Genomic DNA, 22,873 nt, shown 5'->3' with positions numbered 1-22,873 from the left:
TGTGGAATAATTGCATATGTTTAGTTTTGGAGTACTTTCTACTCTCATGACAGCACACTGAAGTGATTCTGACTCCGCTGCTCCTCCACCGCAAGTTTGTCTATCTGTCTATAACATACGTGAATGTTCAGTCTGATTTCAGAATGAGTGTGTTTTTACTTTGTGTGTGTGCACATGTACATGTGTGTGCCATATGGCTCAGTAAACACCACTATATCATAGACTAACATAAGACCGCTATAGGCGCTGCCTGCTTCCACTGGCCACAGATCAGCCTAAACCTAATCCACACTAGGAGGCGGAGGACGAGGAGGTGGGGGGAGGGTACACATATTCACACGGACACACACATATCGGACACACACACATGCCTCATCCATCCAGGGGACAACCACCTATTACCCTGTTGTGCCAATTGCCTCAGTTAAGCATGATAAATCCATTTTCTCTGGGCGGTCAGGAAGACTGCACAGATAAGGGATGAGCAGAGCACCACAGTGCTGGATTTAACAAACCTCCAAGACAGGTTCACACACATTCACACAAACAAACACAGACACGCACACACACACACACACACACACACATATACACTGAAGCAGAGGAGGACAGTCCACCAGCTTTCTCAGGGTTTTGCTCAGGGGGCTTATACAGGCTCTTCCATAGCAAATGTTTTAACCAAAACTAATATTTTTATTTGTGCACTCTTGACAAACATGGTGCACAATGTGTGGTTTAAAATATTTGAACTAGAGATCAGCTTGATTTAAGCTTTTTAAAAACCTCAAGAATCAAACACATCCCTCACACAAATACAAGGAAAATTTTTCTTTCTTCATATAATTAAAATGTATTAAGACACTGTGTAACTGACTTGGACATGTTGTGCCATTTCCCACCTCCCTGCACTCCTTCCTCCGTCCCATCTCTCAGTCCCTGCCTACCAGCTCTCACTCTGGGCCAAGCAGTGTAAGGTGGACCTGGTCTGCCTCCAGCAGAAAGGATGAATAAGTAAAAAGAACACAACGTACCCCTGGGTTCTGCCTGCAACCCACTGCCGGCCTGTCGTCCTGGCACAGTTGGCAGGCCACTTCTACTCTGCCTACCGTCCACTACAGAAAACCTATTCTCCGCTGCCTGTGCTGTTCCTACCAACTAGCTCTGTGTGAGCAGGATGTGTGTGTGTGTGTGTGTGTGTGTGTGTGTGTGTGTGTGTGTGTGTGTGTGTGTGTGTTGCAAAGTGATGCCGGCAAGGCTTGGTATGTTACCAGATCATGCAGGCCCACCTCGGTTTACACCAGCACCACAGCCATCACCGTCCGGTCTCAGTGAAACCAGAACCGAGGGCTGACGCAGGAAAACGGGGCAGGAGTAAGAAACACACACCTACTGTACACATGCACACACACACGCACGCGCACACGCACACACACACACACACACACACACACACACACACACACACACAGGGCCTGGTGTGGATATGCCTTGAATGTGAGTTTTAATGAATAAGTGAAAATACAACCAAATTGGACTGAAAGAAAGATGTGCTTAACTTAGAAGATATTTAGGACAATAGCTTATATAGTCTACTATGGGCGTGGGCTCCACACATATTGCCACACTTTATGCTCCTCCATATGCACTGATTCACAAACCGTTTTGTTTAGATAAGTGCCTTTATCTCCATCACCAAAGATACTGACTACAAAATGTCCATATTTTTTCTGTAGCTAGGCTATATGGCATGGCTACAGTATGTATGGCTTTCACTGCATGCTTTCAAGTGCTTTGCCAATCTGCAAGGCTGAGTTAATTTCAAGAACTCATTTGATCTAAACATTTTTAAAAAATAAAATAAAATGAAGCACGTATGAGCAAAAATCGAGTAAGCAAATACAACTTTTCATTTGCGTGTGATCTGTGCGGGAAATTGTTCCCGCACAGTGTTAAACATCTCTTGAGTTTGCAGCAAAGCTTTTCAAAAGTTGGCAGTGTTTGTGAGACGCGCTGTATATTAGCAGCCCACATCTCATTTGGATAAGCGGGACTTAACTGGAGTCTGAGATAATTGATTTCAAAACGCGGCACATAAAAGTTTTAATTAACGACGCCTCCGTGACCTTCAAACCGCATTGAAACTTTATGCAAATGCTTTCCGTCACATGGACGTGAAACAATGACACTTAGCCCGTAATTAAAAAAAAACAAAAAACAACAACTCCCGGTGCTGTTTGGCAAGTGCATGTGCACAACTTTTTGGCTGATCGGGTCCGTCACCAGCCATTCCAGCAGAGCTTTTATCAGCATTAATAATACATTGTAGATTGTTTACACCACTTTTGTATGTTTTCTGTGATTTGTAAATTATTTACATCGGATCGGAGAACACAGTCTTAATGGACGACAATAGTAGTATGGGTAGCCTACAATAGGCTACATCATGCACGTCAGTAGGCTATGTCACACAGACACACACACACACACACACACACACACACAAACGAAGAAACAACAAACAATCCGTCTTTCACAGCAACAAACCACAGACCATTAAAACAGGCGATTAAAACAAATTAAAGGCGGATGTTCAAGTCAAATTTAAATTACAGGTGTGAAATAGATCAGTGTCAATTATGCCCACAATGTTCATTTTCGACTGCTGTTATCTTGGCGTTAATATCCTCTAAATACAAACACGAAGGATCTCAAGGAGATATGAGAGAATGCAAACGAATCAGCTGTGCTTGATATCCATCAGCAGGACCGGGAGACGCGATAACAGCAGCCTAAGCAGATCAATATGTATCGCGCATATGGGCAACACGCGTCCATGCGGCGCTCGTGCGAGGGGATCTGCTGCCAATTAATTTTAATTAATGGAAAGAAAGAGGAAACTCAATGCGAACCTCTGCCTCATTGGAAAAGTATCTGTGTTAAATAGGGCTGTTGGACTTATTTTATGGAGAAAATCAAATAGACTATTGATTAGAAAATGTCTCACTGACTGTTTAAAACGCACAGACGCCAGAAAAGTCGAGAGGAAAGTAAATGGAACAGAAATGGAAAAAGACAAGCATGTTTAAATGATGGTAATGATTATGATGCAGCCACGGCTCCTGACTTTGTAGCCTAATAATAAAAAAATAAAAAAAAGATGTGATGAAACATAATTTTGCATTTAAGCACTGCGGTTGTCCTGTTTCTACCAATTATAACATATCAGAGAAAAAACAGTGAAGTCTGGTCAAGGCCTGACATAACACTGAGAAGGAATCCTGTTTTCCACGGAGCTCGTCAAATAGGTGTTTAAGAAGCGGAATAGATGTTCTGCTTCATCACATGACATAGACTAGGTGTAATATATTGTCAAAAAGAATCCGAAAAAATATAAATATTAGCCTATATTATCTCACAACACAGCAATGCAAAACAGCATAACCCTGAAAACGAGAGGAGGGCGGCCGGCCGTGACCTCCCCGCAACACTGAAACATTGAACCTGTCAGGCCTAACGCTAACAGCTGTGAATGGGCTACTTAATGCAAAATCATTTCACAGTGTACATTAATGCGTAAAAATTATAATGCATAAGGCTGCATAATTAAGTTCCATGCACTGTATAACTCCTGACTAACGGAAGACCTTAACCTCAGACAAAAAAGCCACACTGCCGTCTGACAAACACTGATGTTAAAAGGTCATATTCAACTTGATGTTTAAAAACATTTATGAAACATGAAAACTGACTTTAACATGGGGATACATGTGATATTCCGGGCGGCAGAGAGAAACAGGGACCTGCAGCGGCCTGCCTGCAGCTCTCATCTGTTAACTCTGCAGTGACTGCACTAAATGTTTGCATGTGAACTAAAGCTTATTTCAAAACGATCACTTTAAATGTCTACTCGTGAACAGCACAAAAAAAAGCTGCTGCAAGAAAAAGCAAAAAGGTCATTTATGACTTGACCTTTGCTGTTGTAAGCTGTTGGTTTAATTTACAGATACAATTATTTACACACTGAAAACACCGAAACAACGCGCATCCAGCACACAGAGAAAATGAATAAATAAGCAACAGATCTGGGTAGGCTATATCTCATTTGTAATGCTTAAAGGATAACCTGGCCCAGTGTTTTCAGTATGTAAGTATTAATAATTTAAACAGTATTTCTTGTAATACATATAATATAGGCCTGGCTTAAGGGTGAGTCCAGTCTTTGAGCTGATAAAAAGATAAGTGCCAGAAGTGCATACAGGGGATGAGGCCAGAAAGGTCAAAACGGAGTCTTTCATTGTGCATTTAATTGCAAAAACACGAGCTGCATTCAAAGAGGATATCTTAATCATATATTCATATTTTATCACATTGTTTAAAGACAATTAAAACAGAAACTAACACTTTATCACCTGCATACAACATCTAACTGAATAATTAGCACAAACGGCCTTTGAAATTACGCACAACATAAAGCGAGATTTCCTTTTGAGTGAACAGTGAGTGAAAAGCTCCATTCTGTGCTTTCTTTAATGTAATGACTGTGTAATTAGGTTAAGTAATATATATAGTAGCTGCATTGCTTCTTTAAAAGGTCAGCTGTATTTTGTGATTAGCCTAATCAAGCTGCAACCATGCAGCTCGGACTTTTCACATAACACACGTGCACCCTCCCCTCTGTCGCCTTCAGGGTGCCCAAAAAAAAGTTTTATTTCAAAACGAGGCTTCTGAAGTGGAATAAACTCAACGAGGGACAGTTATGAATGTGTACACATTGACCCTAAAGGCCCCCAGCGCCGACCGGCAGACCTCCGTAACAGCCGCAAGTCAGAAACCCTCCTTCGTATAAAAAATAAAGCGTCCCACAACTCAACGAGCCATATTAAAACTCGATTCGTGCTTTATTATATCTGTCGATAAAGCCGATTATTGTCTCAGGGTGGCTGCAATTAGTCCTCAACTGTCGGGACACCGAGCCCTTCTTCCCCTTTTTCCAACCTCCGTTTTATATAAAATAGATTTGGGAGAAGCGCCATTTTCTCTCCAAACCATGCGCAATGAGACGCACAAGAAAGCCCGTTGGAGGAGTGCCATTAAAAAGAAAGGGGGAGAGAGGGAGCGCGAGAGAGGGAGTGAGAGAGGGAAGTTAAACACTATCGGGGAAAAGAGAGCAGAGCTGGAAAAAAGGTCCTTAAAACGCAACAAATGATAAGCAGCAGCACGGCAGACAACACAGCACCGTAACCACATAGAGTAGAAACAAACCGGAGGCGCACCATACCGGGAAAAAGGCAAAGAAGAGGAGCATGAAAAAACGGCGATTTTTTTTTTTCATACCTGTGTCAAGCAGTAAGGGGAGTACATGGTTGTGTCTAGAGATGGAAATTGGAGTTGTTGATAATAAAGTTGGATGGAGGTTCGCTGCGGTGCCGCATTGCAAAGCCGCTGTGGCTCAGTCCAGGCTGTAACCCCGCCTCACTCACAGTGAAAGCTCCGCACTAACTTTAGGGTAAAGTTTCTGCTGCTCTCTCTCCCTCCCTCCCTCTTTCTCTCTAACTATCTCCCTCTCTCTCCCTCCCCGCTTCTCTTTCGGATCGACACAAACCTAACTATATTTAAATTATCATCGACTTTTGATAGTTTAAAACAGTATCAATGCTTCGCTGAAACCCCAGAGAGGTACACGGTATCACTACAGTGCTGTAGAGGCTTATAGTGCGCATGTGGTGCTCAGTGGTGAGTTCAGTCACCTCATCGTGTTTTATGGTAGCCTATTTGATAAAATTCCTATGGCATATGTGTAATAGAATATTTCCTAATATTTCCACCTGGACGTACAGTTCTGCAGTGGTATCTCTATTTATCCTGCTTATATTTATTACAGGATTTACATTTATTTTACGAGGGAATGACTCTTCTGTGCTTTTCTTCTCTTGCAACTAACATGTAGTCATAATGTTGCCGCGTTTTTACTTCATCTTGTGTTGATATGACAAATAATAACTAATTTAAGAGTATATCTATATATGTCAGCTCTATCATACAGTAGATAGCTATATATATATATAGATAGATAGATAGATAGATAGATAGATAGATAGATGAGAAAACCAAAGTGCCAGTTTAGACAAATTAAACATATTTTTTTGACTCACAACTTACAGTTTGCTTTTGTTACTCAGTGGTGAGTTAACAGGGACTTAAAGACCCTTATCTTATTGCTATTATTTATTCACTTGTGGTATTCATTTAATATTCCTTGTTACATTGTTATGCTTATGATTACCGAGTACAGAGCAAACACAAACGATTGAGGAGACAGATTTCCTCAGAATTGTCTATTCTCACTTTGCCATTGCACAAAATGCAGAAGCAAACCCAAGTGTGACCAAAATAGAAGCAAAAGTTTTAAATTTACAACTCAGATTTTGCTGTGGTATTCTGGCAGCTCGTCAGCTTGAGGGTGACACAAAGCTTTCTGCACAAAGTAAACTAATCCAAGTGTCTTAAGTGTAAGAGGCCCCATATTCTTGACTTGAGTATTTCTTACTGTAAATTAAAAGTGTGCGATGGACAAAGTGTCTGAGGCAGCTGAAACATCAGCTCAAATGTGGTCCAAACTTATTTGTGTTTAATTCATTTTACAAGGTGTGACGGCTGGATTTGAGGCCCGACTTGTCAGCTTCATTTCGCCTGAGTACGGTCAGTTTAGAGTGAGAAACTCCTTGTCTGAAATTTATAACCAACACCATCACATTATATTTGCAACTGAAGGAGGAACCTCCTTGAATGCCCACAAGGAACTACATAAGTCCAAAGTTATTACAGAAAGTTGTAAATTTGCTGTCTGAACTATTGTAATTTATTCAGCTGTGATACCCCTCGAATTCCTGTTTTACTCCTTTCGAACCCAGTCCAAGTCATATTCCAGTGCACTGTATATGGAGACAAAAGATACCTGAACTTGGACGAAGTGGTCTAAACCAGTTTCATTGTGCTTGCTATTGTATGGAAGCGATACACTCTGTTTCTAATCAGGCTTGGCTTTATCCTTGCCCGCTCCCTGCTCCTCAGCCTAATCAAACTCATATATGCAGGCAGAGTGCCTGCAATTATACATAAGCCCCTGCCTTGTGCATGTGTGTGAGTGAGAGTGTTTGGAAGTGTGTTTATACTGCATATGCGTATGTCTGTGTGTACAAGTCTTACCCAATGTGTCTGTGTGTGTGTGTGTGTGTGTGTGTGTGTGTGTGTGTGCAAGGGTGCGGTTTCGGGGGGTTGAAGTCACCCCCGCGCTCGAATGCCAAGTTTTTCAGGGGGATATGAAGCTGTGCAGCTTTACGAGACCTCAGCCTATGTAGGATACTTAAGACACTCACACCACAGACACACATGCATATAATGTACAGCATATACACACATACAATCACACACACGAATACACACACGACCACAAATGTCCTGTGGTCAAAGATACGCTGGCACAAGCAACTAGAAAGAGAATTAGATTGGGGAAAAGGAGAAAAAAATACAAAATAAAAGTGCAACAAAGTGAAGCATATTGAGGTGTAGTCGATTCCTTTCCCAGAGTCTATCCTCTTTCCAAACCACACCCCACCACGGCACAGGCCCAAACCCCAATGCCTTTGTGTGCTCCCTCGCTTTCCCTCTTTCTGTCCAACCCCTTTTCTAGTTCTCAGTGGTTCTTTTTAGTAACCTTTTTTCTCTTTTTCTATCTTATAATCTTTTGCTGTTCCCTCTCTTTCGGCCGTCTTAATCACACACACTGTCCCTTTCGTCTGTCTGCCTTTACTGGCCGTCTTTGTCTGTGGCTGCAGTCTGGGCCGAGGCATCCATCTCAGTATTCAATACAGGCAAGTTGGCTGTAACAAACTATAGCAACCACAGAAGTTACAAAACACTGACACTCAGGTTTTCTTTCCAATCTCTCTCTCTCTCTCTCTCTCTCTCTCTCTCTCTCTCTCTCTCTCTCTCTCTCTCTCTCTCTGTGATCAAACGGTCCTGTCCGACCATCACCTATGAAAGCCCCTCGAGCGTGCAGGGCTCTAGTAGTTTCTGAGACATTTGCCATTAAAAAGCACACGAGAAAACCATATGCTGTGTCTAAAGTTAGCATGTTGTGGTCTCCCAATGACATGCAGCACTACCCATATCTTGTTGTTAACCATCGCCTGTGGCCAGGCGATTAAATATTGAAAGTGATGTAGCGTACTGATACTGCCATTAGTATGCTAAATGTGCGAGACAGGTGGTTGAGGCTGCTTTTCAAAAGGCAGGAAATATGTGAACGGAAAATGTGTGTAAGGGTACCGTTTACGCCGTACAGTGTAAATATTGTTTGAGTAAGCTGTTGATGTGTGCTCTGGGAGGGAGCATGCCAGTCAAATACATACAGGCATATGTAGTCAGCAAGAAATGGCTGACTGGCTGTTATGGCTAACAAGCATATCATACACAGTGTGGATCCCAGAGACTCTTTGGATCTGTTTGCAATCTGAGTGTGTGTGCGGAGCAATGTGTTACGCCTGCTGCTTTTTGTGTTTACTGTGTGCAATAGCTGCATATACATTTTACTCCGACTGGTTTGAATTACGGCGTACAGATTTATTTTTCTAGTCTGATGTCATCATTTCTTAATTTAAGCGGTTAATTCAACATGTCAGATTACAGCACACAAGCCAAAGGGGCAGTTTTTCAGGCAGTCAGACAGTTGTCTGTAAACTCTACCTGAAAGATGATGTGCTGGGTTTTTTTTTTTTTTTTACAATTATATGAAAATGACCACATGCAGGACGTGTCACACAGAGAAATTGTCCTGCAAAAAGAAATCTCCTATCTTCAGTTTTTTTTGTTATGTTTTGCATTTTATTTTGTTCTCTGCTGCTGGCTTTGTCCTCCATGTGAGGAACATGTGTCCGGACTCTGCAACAAAGTCAAACTACTGCAAAGCATAAATTAAACCTTGTAAAAATACTAGTCACAGAAAAGCTGACATTTTGAGGAAATGTTTGCAGGGCAATGTTGCCACACGTCAGCACAGTCAACAGATGAGTTCAGGACGTCCATGATGACATATGGGAGATTTTAAAGGAAGTAGATAGATTGATCATGCTAACGGGCAGAATGTCAACACTCAAAACTGTGTGTGTATTTCCTGGACACATTAACCTCAGAGTCTCCAATTCAAGATCTGAAGAATGGAGATGCTATAGTTGTTAAGATCCCCATGTTGATGTCTGACTGTAAAAATGATTCTGCAACAATGCTCTGATGAGTCTTTTTTACTCTGAATCCCCTCCTCCTCTCAACTGCGGTAAATCTTTGTATAGGAAAAAATAGATTATTTTTAATGGACTGGGCTTGTTTGTGTGTCCAGGAAATAAATTGTGTGTGTGTGTGTGTGTGTGTGTGTGTGTGTGTATTTACCCTATATGTATCAGACACGAGGAAACATTCAGGCATCCCTTGGCCTCTAGAAGGATCGTCGTTCACCAGGTAGGTGTCAGTAGCCTAAAAACAAACAAAATGATGGTTATTCAATTAAACTTTTATGAATTTAATAGTACAGTGATTTTGTCATAATATGAACAACTCTCTTAGGAAGCGGATCCCAACCATTTCTTTTTTTACACTTAGGCACCAGAAATTCTAGCGTTTGCTAATTTAGCGGATACATGAACCTGTTGCTTTGTATAAGTTTCCAGTAAGATGAATAAACTTGTAATACAGTTTATTAAAACATTTAAATCATTGAAATTTATATCTGACATTTGTTGTTCTCCAACAAACATTAAGCTACACTGGTCCTCAGAAATAATGCAGTTAAAAAAATTCTGAGAATATATTAAAATCCAGAAGGATATTTTTTTGACCAATCGTGTCCTGAAACCCCAAGGATCAAACACGTATTTTCTTGCTTCCCCTTTGTGAGACAATCCTAAAATGTACCTGTACTATATGAGACAGCCTTATAACCCCTACTAGTGTCATTTATTTACAGAAAGCACAGCACCTGCTAACAACTCTTGCACTATACATCCCCAGCCAGACTGTCTGTAGTACCAGCGTGCATGCATGCAAGTGTGCATTCAGGGAGCTTCATTTGTATTCTAAATCAAGCAGGCAGGCAGGCAGGCAGGCAGGGTTCTGGCAAGGCCCGGAGCTGTGAAATGGGCTCTCCTTGCAGTTCTGCCGTTGATTGGATCAACCTATCCCACTCTACTTAGCCGAAGGGAGCCCCAAATCCCACAGCCGCTGTGCCGTTCTGTGAAATCCTATTTCATTTCACAACTTTTAACGGATAAAAAAGCATGCACACACACTTGTGCCAGCCCGAGACCCCATGCCACATTTATTTAGCTGAACAGGAGCAGAGAGAAAACAGTGTATCTGGTGTGTGGAAACATTTAAGTGCACACACACATATATAGTCTCACCCTCCTGAAAATATAATCACCTGCACGAATATATGCATTTTTTCCTCGCCCATGTGCTCTCGGCCTCGCACACAAACACACAGCAACACACACACCAACGCACACGTGCGTGCCACTTACGCAGACACAAACCCCATAATAAGAGCCAGACATTGGCAGACCACACAGCCCTGAGTTGTGGTGAAAACAAAGGCTATTCATATCCTTCGCAATGAGAGGTCTGTACAGCTAACTCTCTTTCTCCCTCTCTCCCCCGTCTCTCCCCTCAGCTTTTTATTACAGATAATCTGCGCTCGCAAACCTTCCATTTTTCTGCAATTGTGCGATTTCTAATCATCTTTATTAGTCCATAAACATGTTTTTTTTATTTTTAGTCTCTTTTTATAGCTGAGGCCTCCAGCTCCTTAAGGGGGCAACACAGTGCCCATTGTTGAGTCTCAAGAAGAGGATGAAGCCAGGAACGGATTGAGAGAGGCCTGCTGATAAGGCTGCAAAGCATTTTGGGAAAAGGTAGCAGAGTTCCTCAGATGCACAAACACACACACACACACACACACACACACACAAACACGACAAAATGCAATCACTCAAAGTCTGCCAGGCCGCATGTGTCTGATAATGAGACGATGCATCTGATTGTCCGGCGCTCAGAATAATGGCCTGGATCCGCCGCACCTGTGAGGGGGTCCGCACCAGCAAGCCGACCACAATGCATCAGGTGTGCTGGAGCCTCTGCAATTAGCTGTGTCTGGCCAGAAACAAGGTCAGGTGCACTAGCAAGCCTCTTCTGATTGGCTGAGCCGGACCCAAAAAGCTGCGGGTGGGAAAGAACTGTTTTCATTGGCTGCCACTGCCTTATTCTGCTGGTGAATGGGTGTCTGGTAGGATGGCACTGGAAGAATTGGTTCAACTGGGAGTATGTGAGGAAACATACTGACTATTTAATTATCTTTGTACATACATGTACAGAGAATCTCAATATTACTCATCCTTTAACTTGACCCAAGGAGCTCTTTGAAACAATGTAAAACACACACAAAAAGCAAACGGCACACCAACAATAGATCATTTGCTCTCATTTTATATTAACCATCCGACAAAGAGGAATTTAAATGCCCTCTTTATGTCGTCAGCCAACGAAACAGGTGTTGATGAACCTCAATCCCATTGTGCAACAGTGAATAACATGAAGCTAATGAATAGGCTAAGCTCTGTACCTGCCACTGGGGAGGCCAGAACATACTGACTCCCTTTGTAGTAAACCCCAAAAAAACTCCAGGCCCCCAAACACTCTCTCCTGCAGCAGTGTATGAATTATATATTGTACTATATATATAGAGCATATGCCCGGCCCATATGGCCAGCCCTGAGCGAAAAAATCTCAAAGCCCTCCTTAATTAACATTTTAGAGGGAAGATTCGGAGGCGGTAGATTGAGTCAGTGACCTATTTGGAGTCCATCATCACCCAATGCAAATGTGTTAATTAAGACAGATTTTCCCTCTCCACAAATATGTGGAGTAGGGGATGTGATGGAGGATTTTTTTATTTTTTTGTCTGAGCCATCTGAAGGTAGGGGTATAGGATCTGTTTTAATCTGCCTTTCATGCTGCCTCCACTGACAAAAGAAGACACTTCCCTTTCACTTTCTCCCTCACTACCTCACACAGTCTTTCCTTGGCTCGCTCTCTATCTGTCTCTCTCTCTCTCTCTCTCTCTCTCTCTCTCTGGGTATATGTTGATGACCATATGGCCAAATTCTTTGGAGGTGAGATCTCCGAAACCTGCTCACACTCGCGCACACACTCACACATGTACACACTCACACCTCCACAGAGCTTTGTGTATGAAAGGCCCTGATGGTGGAATTTGTTCTCAGATGGCTCCATTTTAAAGCACATGAATGGCAACATATCAATGATCCTCCTCTCTGTCTATCTGTCTCTCTGCATCTCACATTTGCAGTTACACACAAACACACGCTTACACACTAATTCACCACCTAGACACACACAAACTTACACTTCTCACACACCTGTTTCCAGAAAGCATTTATTCTGGCTGCTGCACAAGCATCAACCACAAGCACTATCGTCGCTGTCAGTCAATCTTCTAAAACCTATAATTATTATCATCACCATTGTGTCTTATCATCATGATTTGGTGGCTGAAAATAACACTGCCAAGTTTAAGGCTGGATGAGAACGGGGGGATGGGGAGAGAGAAGGAGAGAGTCCAGCCAACCTGCGTGAGATGGCAACCACTTCAAAGACGCCGGGCCGCACCGGCGATCTGTTCCACGGTGTGTGAGGGGTGCATGAAAGGCAGAAATGGCCGCCGTGTGAGTTCCTGCCAAAGCTACCTCAGGGAGAAATGTTGGAAAAATACAATTTTTCACACAGCCATCTCGGGGGGGTGGAGGAAAAATGGGGAGAATAAGAAAGAAGATGAGAAACTGAGGGGCTGCATTAAAAAAAGAAGGATAGATGGATGGCTGAGCAGAGTGGGGCTAATTATTTCACTCCACTTGTGGGTCCTGAAGGTTTTGTTGGGTCAGAAGTACAGCCAAGATGCAGTGCTAAAGACTGCATTTGGCTTAATTGTGCAGTTGTGTTTTATTTACACAATAGTAAACGGTGGGGTCTGTATATGGCATGAGGCATGAGGCACACGGCGTGAACAGTTTCTGTTAAGGAGGCCTGACTGCAGGAAGCAGGAGTATAAAATTATTTCACATGACTGAGGCAAAACACATTCCACTCATGCAGGAAGTTCAACTTTTATGTGTATGTGTGTGGTTCGAATCAAAGGTGCTTAAATGCAAATCAGCTGGGTGAGGTTAAAGCTTTTTAATTCCTGAGTAATAGATAGAAACTATGCCACCCTTAACAATAGCTGTCCCGACTCTAGGTTAAAAAAATAAATACATTCTTCAACCAAAACTGTTATGGTGAAACAAGTTTAAACAGAGCGCATTGTGACACACCCCGAGATTCGCTTGGCCTGGCACCTCGCCTGTCAACTACTGATCTTGCTCGACAGGCTGGCCTTCAGATGAACACCATGCCAATTGTAACACTGAACTTCCCGGGCTGCAACATTTCGCTGCCACACTGCTTGCACCATACACCACCTCCGTACACTAGGTAATTCAACGCCACTGGCATCCCTTTTCCTACATGGGTCCTTATTCATGCTTTTTTATTGGCCGAACCACACTTAGCTAAGGCCTTGCCGCACTGGCTATGTGCATTTAACAATGAGGTTTGGAATGGTACAATTAGCCCTTTGTGTCACACAAGGACTGATCCGTGGGGAGATTTTCTTGTGGTTATGGTTCTAATACAGCAGAGTTTACCACAAAGACTAGGAAGCATAGAGTTACATTACATACACACACTCAGTATGACTCAATAAGGCAGCGTGTTGAGCTCATTTCAAATGTCTCACCCACTTCCAACTCACTGAAATGATACTCTAAAAAATGTACTTAAATACATTGTACGGTTCACACCCACCTCCCGGCTTGGCACCAAACAGTCTTGGCTTTGATGTGACTGACAGGTTCTGTGGTTGGCAGGTTTTCTCTGCAACAACTGCAGTGCAACCAACTGTAAAATTACAGGCCCACTATCAAAACAAAGTGAGTATTGTCATATCACTGCCAATTGTAAACCATTGTCTAACGTGTCGTTCACCTTAGGAAGACAGACAATTGTTCAGCTGACATCACAAATCACATGTGGCCTGAAATGTGACATTTTGAACCACTCAAAGCCTGTTTGTGTTGTTGTGTAGATATGACTCAGTGTCACATCATCACAAACATTTTTGGCAAGTGACTCCTGTAATGAAGTTATTATTCTTCTAACTGATATTTAAAATGCCTAAAAGTATGTTTTCACACGAGCGAACAATGTTTCTTTCATCTAGTTGCTCCTGTAAAGTTCCTTGATGACAATAATTGAGCAGAGGCAGACTGAATAAAAACTTGTCATAGATGCTCTGTATAATGATTTTACTTTATATACAAGACACTTTTGCATATTGTTGATGACACTCAAAGTCCCCTCCAGTCTGAATTTGAGAGTCTGGACAATATCTAAAACTACTCCAGCAAACAAAAACGTATATGAGTTAGTTGTTAATAATGAATAAACAGCAATAAAATAGCCTCATGCCTGGAGTTTTCATTCGCATAAGCTGTAGCAACTATTGCACATTTGTTGCTGTATTACTGACATTTATGTGTCTTGTGTTTATTATTTTGAATGTTTATTGTTTTTATTGGTGAGACAAAGACATTGTCATTTCAAAAATTATATCCAGATAGCGTTTCAGTCTATATAAACCATTAAATTTTACCATTAGAATTAGCCATATAATTGGTGCAATAGGAATATTGTATTGCTAAGAAAATCTGAATAATTTCTGGCATGTGCATACTGTATTCATCCCCTCTAAAGTAATGAATTTCTGTGTTTCTACAAAAGCTTCCCATCATTACCTCAGAATATTTGAACAGGTTAAACCAAGAGCTCAACAGAACAACCCTGTGAGCTATATACATGTCATATTATGGTACCTTAACAGTAATCTCTTTGGCTGATAATGAAGATCAATTCTAATCTAGGTCACAAATTATAACTATACTATGAGGTCATTATAATTCAAACGCTTTGAAATGCAACGTGACAGAGACGGTTTAATGTCAAGAAATTCTTTAGTAATCATCTGATGAAATAAATGCTGCAGGGTATAAATATATAGTATAAATAATATAATCAGATCATCATTAGACCAGAGATTCTTCCTCTTGATTTTCTAAACAGCATTTAATACACGGAGGTGCTCTTATTATTCATGCTGCTTTCGCATTTGTTCTGGGGGTACAAAGACGGTCTGTGTGTAACTTCACCTCCCCACCCCCTTGTAGTCGCTATAAGTGTCATCAACTACGCAAATGAAGTGCCCATTGATATAAAAAAAAGGCACAGTCAGAAAGAAAAGACAGTCCGGATGCAAGGTGGAGAACGGTGCAGCTACCCTGCGCCACACGGATTTAGGATGCTTTAAGAATGTCATCATCATAATGATGAATACCGCACATAGCTATGCTGGGCTTTCAAATCTTCGCAGTCTGCGCTCGCATGTGTGTTTTATTCTGTTTGATCTGGGCTGCGAAGGAAGATCAGCCTCCACTTTGTCAATCTGTATTTACTGGGCTACTCAAACGCATCTGCAAACAATTCAGCCTGCACAGTGTTAACCCATCAGTGAGGCTAAAACAGTTTGAATTAGGAAAAATGTGTTTTAGGCCTGTATCATATTAGACATATACTTATTACAACGTTATTATGTTGAGGAAGGTTTAAGGGAATTACGAGTAAGGAAAGTTAGGTTCACCAAAAAAAAAAGACATTTTATACTATAAAACAAGGACTGCATTAAAATACATCGTTGTGGTTTTGCAAGTAATATGGGGCAATCTGCATATTACATTTTTGTCAAAATGTGGTCAATCAATGTGAGTTTAGATGCTTCATAATTATCAAAACTGGCAGGCCACCAAGGTGAATCTACACACAAACACAGGTGCCTTGTGTCGTCATCTATGGCCCCACGCTCCGCGCATCCAACAAAGTGCTGATCTTCTACAAAGAAATGAAAACCCTCAAACTAACAGCGGGGATTCAGTTTAACCCAAGCAATGTTATGTTCAGTCCTATAGACTTTACCCTATAGACCCAACAGAGGGGAACTATTGAGTTACACAGCACGTACCATTATAGGGTGGGGAGATCTGCCAACCCTCTCAATGCCCCATTTTCCTTTAAAAGTTCAGCTTCCAAAAAAGTGAGAGAGGGAGTGAGGGCTGAGGGAGGAAGACTTGGTCTCTTCGCTGTTGCCGGAAGCAGAAAAAGGACCTTTAAACAAGTCGGCCTTAGGCCCAGATAGAAAAAAACACGCTCTTTCAAAAGTGGGTCCACTCTGCAGAGATAGGAGGAAAAGAGGACAGCGGCTCCGAGCCCTTCGTCTACCGCAGTTTGGCCTCAGATGCGCCCATGTCCAGCAGCAAGAAGTCAGAGAGACGTCTGCGTCAGAGTCCCGAGGTGCGTGCTTCAGCGGCCAAACTTGTCCAGCAGATTGGGAGACGCTTAAAAGCTCCCCGAAATAATACAAAATAACACCTTTTTTTTAAATTAATGGACGTAAGAGGTCATGCAAAGTAAGTTTTGTTTATATTATTTTTCCGTGGGCAGCCTTTGCAGTCGGGCAGCTTCTGTCTCCAAAACGTGTCCAAAAGCGGCTGTCTCCCGCGCCGCGCGTCCGATCTGTTTTACCCTCGTATCTCTCTCTCTCTCTCTCTTCTCTCTCTCTCTCTCTCTCTCTCTCTCTCTCTCTCTCTCTTGTTCCAAACACACACAACACACATACGCACACACGCGGAGTTACACACAAACGGGGGGACACCCCTGGTCCCTCGCCGCCTCCTCCTCAAAGCTGACGAGATGAAAGAGCAGCTTGCGTTTTGCTTCTTCAGATCGCTACAGCCTCGCCGATAGCAGAATGCCTGCACAGCGACGCGTAGTCGGTCCGGGCTCTGGTGAGGCTCTGGATGCCTCGGTGCGTAAAATGGGAGCTCGCCGTGCGCTCCGGCAGCGGCGACAAATAGCCCACACTTCCCTCCCCACAAAATATCAGCCACAAAATAGCTCACCTCAGCAACGTGCGTCCTGTTTACACACACACAAAAACTAAAAAACGGGGAACTGGGGCAGTTATTTACAGTGAAGGTGGGGGACGGTGCGACAGCGTTGAACTGGTGAATTATTGGGTGAATTATTAATAAAGCGAGCGGTGTGCAGTCTGTCGCGGAGAGAGCGGAGCGGCCAGGGGAGCAGCTGGGGCTTAAGGAGAATTAGGAGGACCAAGGGCTAAATCACGGACGGCAGGGATTAGGGCTGCACTGGCTCCTACCTACCGCCTGCATGGAGCTTTCAAGAGTGGCACTGTGGGCACGGCAGGGCATGACCCGAGCTGCTCCGAGTTTGATTTACGTAGTTTCTAATGTCACAATCTGGAGCAAAGATCAAGCAACAAAAAAAAGGGTTCATTGGGTTCATTTAAGGAAAGTCTAGTCACTCAGTGCCGGTGATGTTCATGCAGCTGATCACATTCAAAATATCAAAAACCAAGTGTCCCCAGAAGTTGAGTGAATATGAGGAGGTTCAGAGGGCTTTTAAAAGCAGGACTTTCCATATTTTAGGCTTAGAGTTATTATTGTTATTCGTAATGGCGATAAGTGGAATGGCAATGATGGAATTTAGCAAACTTTAAAGCTTCTATGAAACACTTCCCTAACACAGATTTATTGTCACGGTGTCTCCCAACAGAATGACGCAGTGAAGCAACAGATTAAATGTGACTGAGATACAGAGTAGGCCTACAGACATAGTGGAAGATCTGACTTTGGGGAAATGACTCCAGAACACAAAATGTGCTGTTTCTAATGAAAGTGCTGATAGTTGTTGGAGACTATGCCTGCAGTAGTAGCAGCAGGAGCAACAGACCCGTCCAAGACAACAGCAAGACACGACATGTGGACATCCTCTCGGATTATTTAGGGAAAAGGCCAAAGGGAAGTTCAAAACGTTAGTGGAGTTTCAAATTAAGACATTGAGTTTTTTTTATGTAACCGGTTTTTGTCCTGGGATGAAGAGCTTTACGTGTATACTTGTGGTAGTGCTCAAAAAGAGAATGACACAAAGAAAATAGTCCCTCAAATATGTCTTCATAAAAGTGATTTCACCAAACCCAAGAAAACGTAAACACTAGGCTAATTTCAGAAAAATATTCAAATAAAAAAGAAATACAAGTCGAAAACCCACCCCAGGCTAATCCGATTGTTTAAAGGCACTTCTTTTTTGTTTCATATTTCACATGTCAGGCTTTGCAAACCTAATATAAACACTTCGTTTAAATCAAGACAACACATCATGAAATGAAATAGGCCTACTGAATGTAGTTATATTGATACTTTAGGGCATTGAGCCTGCGTCTGCGTGTAAAATGTAGGCTATTTATTCGCAGTTGTGCCTGTGTCGTTATCCGGCTTTTTTTTTTTTTTTTTTTTTTTTTTTAAAGCAGACGTCTAATGACATTCCTCCAACATGATGGCTTATCAATAATTAAATGTTGACCTCCCCACACATTTGGCCACATCAATTATTCAAGTCACTGAATTTGTGATTTAAGTTTTTGTTTCGGCCCAATTTGGATGACTCCATTTACACGACAGTGTGTCTGTGGTGGGATGACGTGAGGATTTTTTGGCGTTTAAAAAAAAAAAAGAAATAGAATTTGAGGTAACGGAGGGTCCATTTGCTTAACAGCAGGGAGATACAATTTGTCGTTTTAATTGGTGTCACAGTTTTAATGTTTAAAATGGAGACCAAAAAGACCCTTTAATCAAAAGCTGATTCTGTTAATAACACAAAGACAAATAATGTAGGCCTAAACTCTCTCAACTGCAGACTTTCACCTGCCCGTTAACATTTAGTCAAAGGCCATTTTTTCCAAGTGAGATATTTTTTTCAAAATAAAATTGTCTTATTATACATCAATTTCATCCATTTAAAAAAAAGTGACTATAAATGTGCATGAGCTCAAATGTGAGTCTTTTTTGTGACACATATGACCGCAAAAATCCTTTCTGAATTTTGATTATTTTAAGTAAATAAATAAATAATAAGTAATCATTTTAAACTTTTGGTTATTTGTAAGATGAACTCTGGTCATTAGTTGGGACATCAGAATCAAACTACAAGTTCAGCAGTTAGTTATAATAATGATGAATAATAAATTATTATATAACTGCTAGAGTTGGTGAAGGATTAAAGGTGCATTAAAATAATTATCAGTAGGCTATACTTTCCCATGCGCAAAAAATATAAACAAATCATCAATCGCACTGAGGGTATTACTAATATAAAAATGAAACAACACTAATAATGATAATTAGATCAAATACAGCCTAGAATTCATAAATCATCAAGTACTTATTGAATGACATCAGCCTCCAGCGATTGTATAATTTTCACAGTTTATACCATGACCTTCCTAAATTTGTTTTTCTTTTCATTATGTTTGAATATTAATTCTGGTGTCTTTTTACAGATGCTGGTGACTGGGAGGCTCACACATGCCCGACGGCCTGTTTGGAGAATGACCAGTTGATTGGAAAAACACCAAAATGTCCCTCTAAACCCCAAATAATCCCACGACACGATTTTCTTTTTCTTAACTCTTAATTCATTTACAAATAACAGTTTGTACAGTTCGACCGCACTGTGTACTCAGCCCGAGCAACTACTAAAGCCCCGAAGTTGCAGAAGGCCAGACAGATTTAGCCTACAACAAGTTTGAGGTAAAAAAAAAAACTTAAAACGAAAACAATCGAGCAAAATGTGTTTGGAGAACGAGCAACATGTGTAGCATGGTTGTCCAGTGTATAAATCGAAAATAACCTTTTTGTCAGCATGGCAGTCAGGTGTCTATTTGACACACAGATGACCACTAAATGTGCAGTGTGAGGCTTTTTCAAGTAAAGTAGCCTACGTTTTAAGAAATGGCCCGCAAACATATTTTAAAAAATCAAAAAACTGCAGAAAAAAAAGACGTTGACTCCTATGAGTGCTTTTACCTGTGAAACATATCTGATGGTAAACTGCACAGAAAACCAACACAGATAAACACATTGTCCAGTAATTAACAACATTCACAAGTTTAGCTGGCCTTTATAAGGTGCATTTATCATTTATGAGGAATTTCGAAGAATAGGCCTACAATTAAAACAGAAGTAGGCTACACCTGAACTACATGTGGCTGGACATTAAAGTATTAAATATACAAGAAAAACGCGACATCACTAATAGCCTAATTGTTGAAGTATGGACAAAAAATGGTGAAGTTGTTTGTTAAAAACTATTCATTGTTTTATTAGAACAATAGACCAAATACTTTGCCCATTTGAAAATAATTTGAGGAAACCTACTTGCATTTGTCTATGAATGTGGCTTAAATAATAATTTATACTCCCTTGCACTGATGCTGATGCACCATATGCTTATTGACCTCATTTCAATTATATGGCATGTTTTTTTCTTAAAATAATGTTGATGAAATGTCTTAAAACCTAAAGCCACATCTCAACCACCACGGCCATTATGGTTTTTTTTCTTCTATGTGGAGACAGAGGACACAATAATAAAATAACTCAAATGGTTGTTGGCATAAACCCTTGATTTAGGCTATATTATCAAAACAAAATTAAAAAAAAGGAGTCACCCAAGGAAAAGTTAACAAGTTGGGTTCCTTTTAAAAGTTCTTTGGAAGAAAAAATTGAAATCTAAAAAATAAATTCAATATGTTACAAAAGTTACAAAAACCAACTGGAGGAAATTTGCTGGCGAGCGTCAGCCCTGATCATGTAAAGCAACCTATAAGTGTCAATTAGGCTGAGCTTTGGGTTAATAGAAGCCCTGAGTGGTGGATCTCACCACAGCCCTCTAAACCAGCCATTACTACAGACCACAACGGCTCTGATACCACACTGTTTTAAGACCCAACATTATGTGGGCAATCTGTTCCCTAAAGCTCACTGTAAGAGGAGAAGGGCACATTGTGGGATCAGGCAGGCAGAGTTCAGACAACATGGAGGGACTGTTTTTTGTAAAGTCTGTAAACCTTCACATGATTCGTTCCTAAAAATTACAAGTTTAAGATCCCGGGCTGGAATATAACTGCAAACCATAATTGACATGTTAAAAACTAATTATCAGAGAAGAGACCAGGCGATTAATTGCTGGTGATAAATTGTAGCAGACAAATATTCACCCATCAAAGATGAATTTGGCACCAACTGTTGAAGAGTTTAGAGAAACGTAAACAGCCATCTTTTATCAACAGGCACACATTTAATTTTCAAGTAATTACTAGATATTTGGGTGCATAATAAGGATAACAATATAAGGAACCATCTCAGATTATGTTTAAGTAGTTACAGAGTAAATGTGGTGTCTGAGCAATTTGGAAATCAAACAGATGTTTGACGCACCTGTCTATGTAGCACAACATGACTGAGTTAAATGTTCCCTTCTCAGTCCGCAAATCAAAATCTCAAAACACTCCGATTTGTAAAGCGAAATAATGTTATTACAAATGATGATTGTTACAATAAACTGAAGCAATATAACTCAGGGTGGACTAAGGTGAACATAACAAATGTCCTCAGAAGTAAAGGTGAAACAAAGACATTCACGGACTTTTAAGAAAAAAAAAAAGAGAAAACAATGCAAAGGGAAATGGCAGCTCATCCAGACGACTTTATTGCGCTATTTACAAAATGTACAAATTTGCAAAGCTACTGTGCACAGTTAAACTACTAAGGCCTAACAAGATCACAAAAAGAACTACGGACAGTCAATCAAATAGATGGAAGAAATAAAGAAAAGCAAATATAGCTGAGCTGGAGAATTGAGTGACTATTATACCTAAATGATAAGCCAAATTTTAGACTCAAAGCACTGCCAGCAGTGCACAAAAAAACACTGCACAACTAAAAAGCACAACACAATAAAAAACAAAGGCCTCAGTCCTGCTGCCACTCTTCCCTCTGACTCCTGCAGCATATCTCCTGCTCTCACCGCCCTCTCCTGCAGTGAAAATTAAATACTCATTTGGCCTTACACAAAATATACTCTGCACCAAGACCATATGTCAAACTCGGTGGAACTATTTTTTTCCTCTCAATCATCATTCCTCTTCCCGCTAAAAGAAATGGCCCTGAGAATTCTGCGCCTCCATGCGAGAAGTCCAATAAGCGGTGGAAAGGAAAAAACAAGGCTCTTTTTGTCTGCGGCGACCAAGGTTTTATCCCCGTATTGCCGAGTGTTGTCTAGCATTACAAATCTCAGCCCTGGCCTGGATGGGCACAGGAGGACTCTGCTGGCCCTGCTCACACTGTCTGCATCCTTTACGCTCCGCCATGCAAATAAACCCAAATGAGAGAGCAGCTGAGGAGGGAGAGCGAAGGAGATGGAGGGTTTGTTGGAGGGAAAAAAATGATGGAAGGAAGGAAAGGAAAATGAAGGAAGACCGACGGATGGGACGGCTGCAAAGAGGAAATGAAGAAATGTAGTAAGTAAGGAAGGAAGGAAATAGCTGGTCTGAAGTAGTCGCATAAGGACAAAAAAGAGTGAGTCTGTTTTTGTGTGCAACAGAAAGAGAAAGAAAGAGAAAAAGAGCGGGTACTAACCGGCTATTGGAGGGGTGAGGAATGCCCGGCCCTGGCACAGGAGAATGGGATGGAGGGTGGAGTATGTTCACATTGCTGCTGCCAGCCGAGCACATTCCCAC

General features: G+C 41.4%; 1 protein-coding gene and 1 long non-coding RNA gene across 20 annotated transcripts in view; one reads left to right on the top strand and one right to left on the bottom strand.

Annotated features, from left to right (window-relative positions):
• The window catches only part of LOC116040463 (nuclear factor 1 X-type-like), a 120,062-nt gene that overhangs the window by 93,254 nt on the left and 3,935 nt on the right, over positions 1 to 22,873 (bottom strand). For 17 of the 19 annotated variants that reach the window (XM_036000207.1, XM_036000213.1, XM_036000215.1 and 14 more), the window contains exon 2: positions 9,445 to 9,528. In XM_036000207.1, coding sequence (XP_035856100.1) covers positions 9,445 to 9,528 — 84 coding nt within the window. Of the gene's footprint in view, positions 1 to 5,334; positions 5,538 to 9,444; positions 9,529 to 16,237; positions 16,484 to 22,873 lie in introns of those variants that run through there. The other 2 variants (XM_031285834.2, XM_031285836.2) reach the window with 2 other exon arrangements.
• On the top strand, positions 16,329 to 22,348 carry LOC116040465. The gene is made up of 2 exons (XR_004102678.2): positions 16,329 to 16,566; positions 19,634 to 22,348. It is a non-coding gene; the product is annotated as an uncharacterized LOC116040465 (long non-coding RNA).

This window comes from Sander lucioperca, chromosome 4 (assembly GCF_008315115.2).
Source record: "Sander lucioperca isolate FBNREF2018 chromosome 4, SLUC_FBN_1.2, whole genome shotgun sequence".
Lineage (NCBI taxonomy): Eukaryota > Metazoa > Chordata > Actinopteri > Perciformes > Percidae > Sander > Sander lucioperca.
This window is presented reverse-complemented; position numbering and strand designations above follow the sequence as displayed.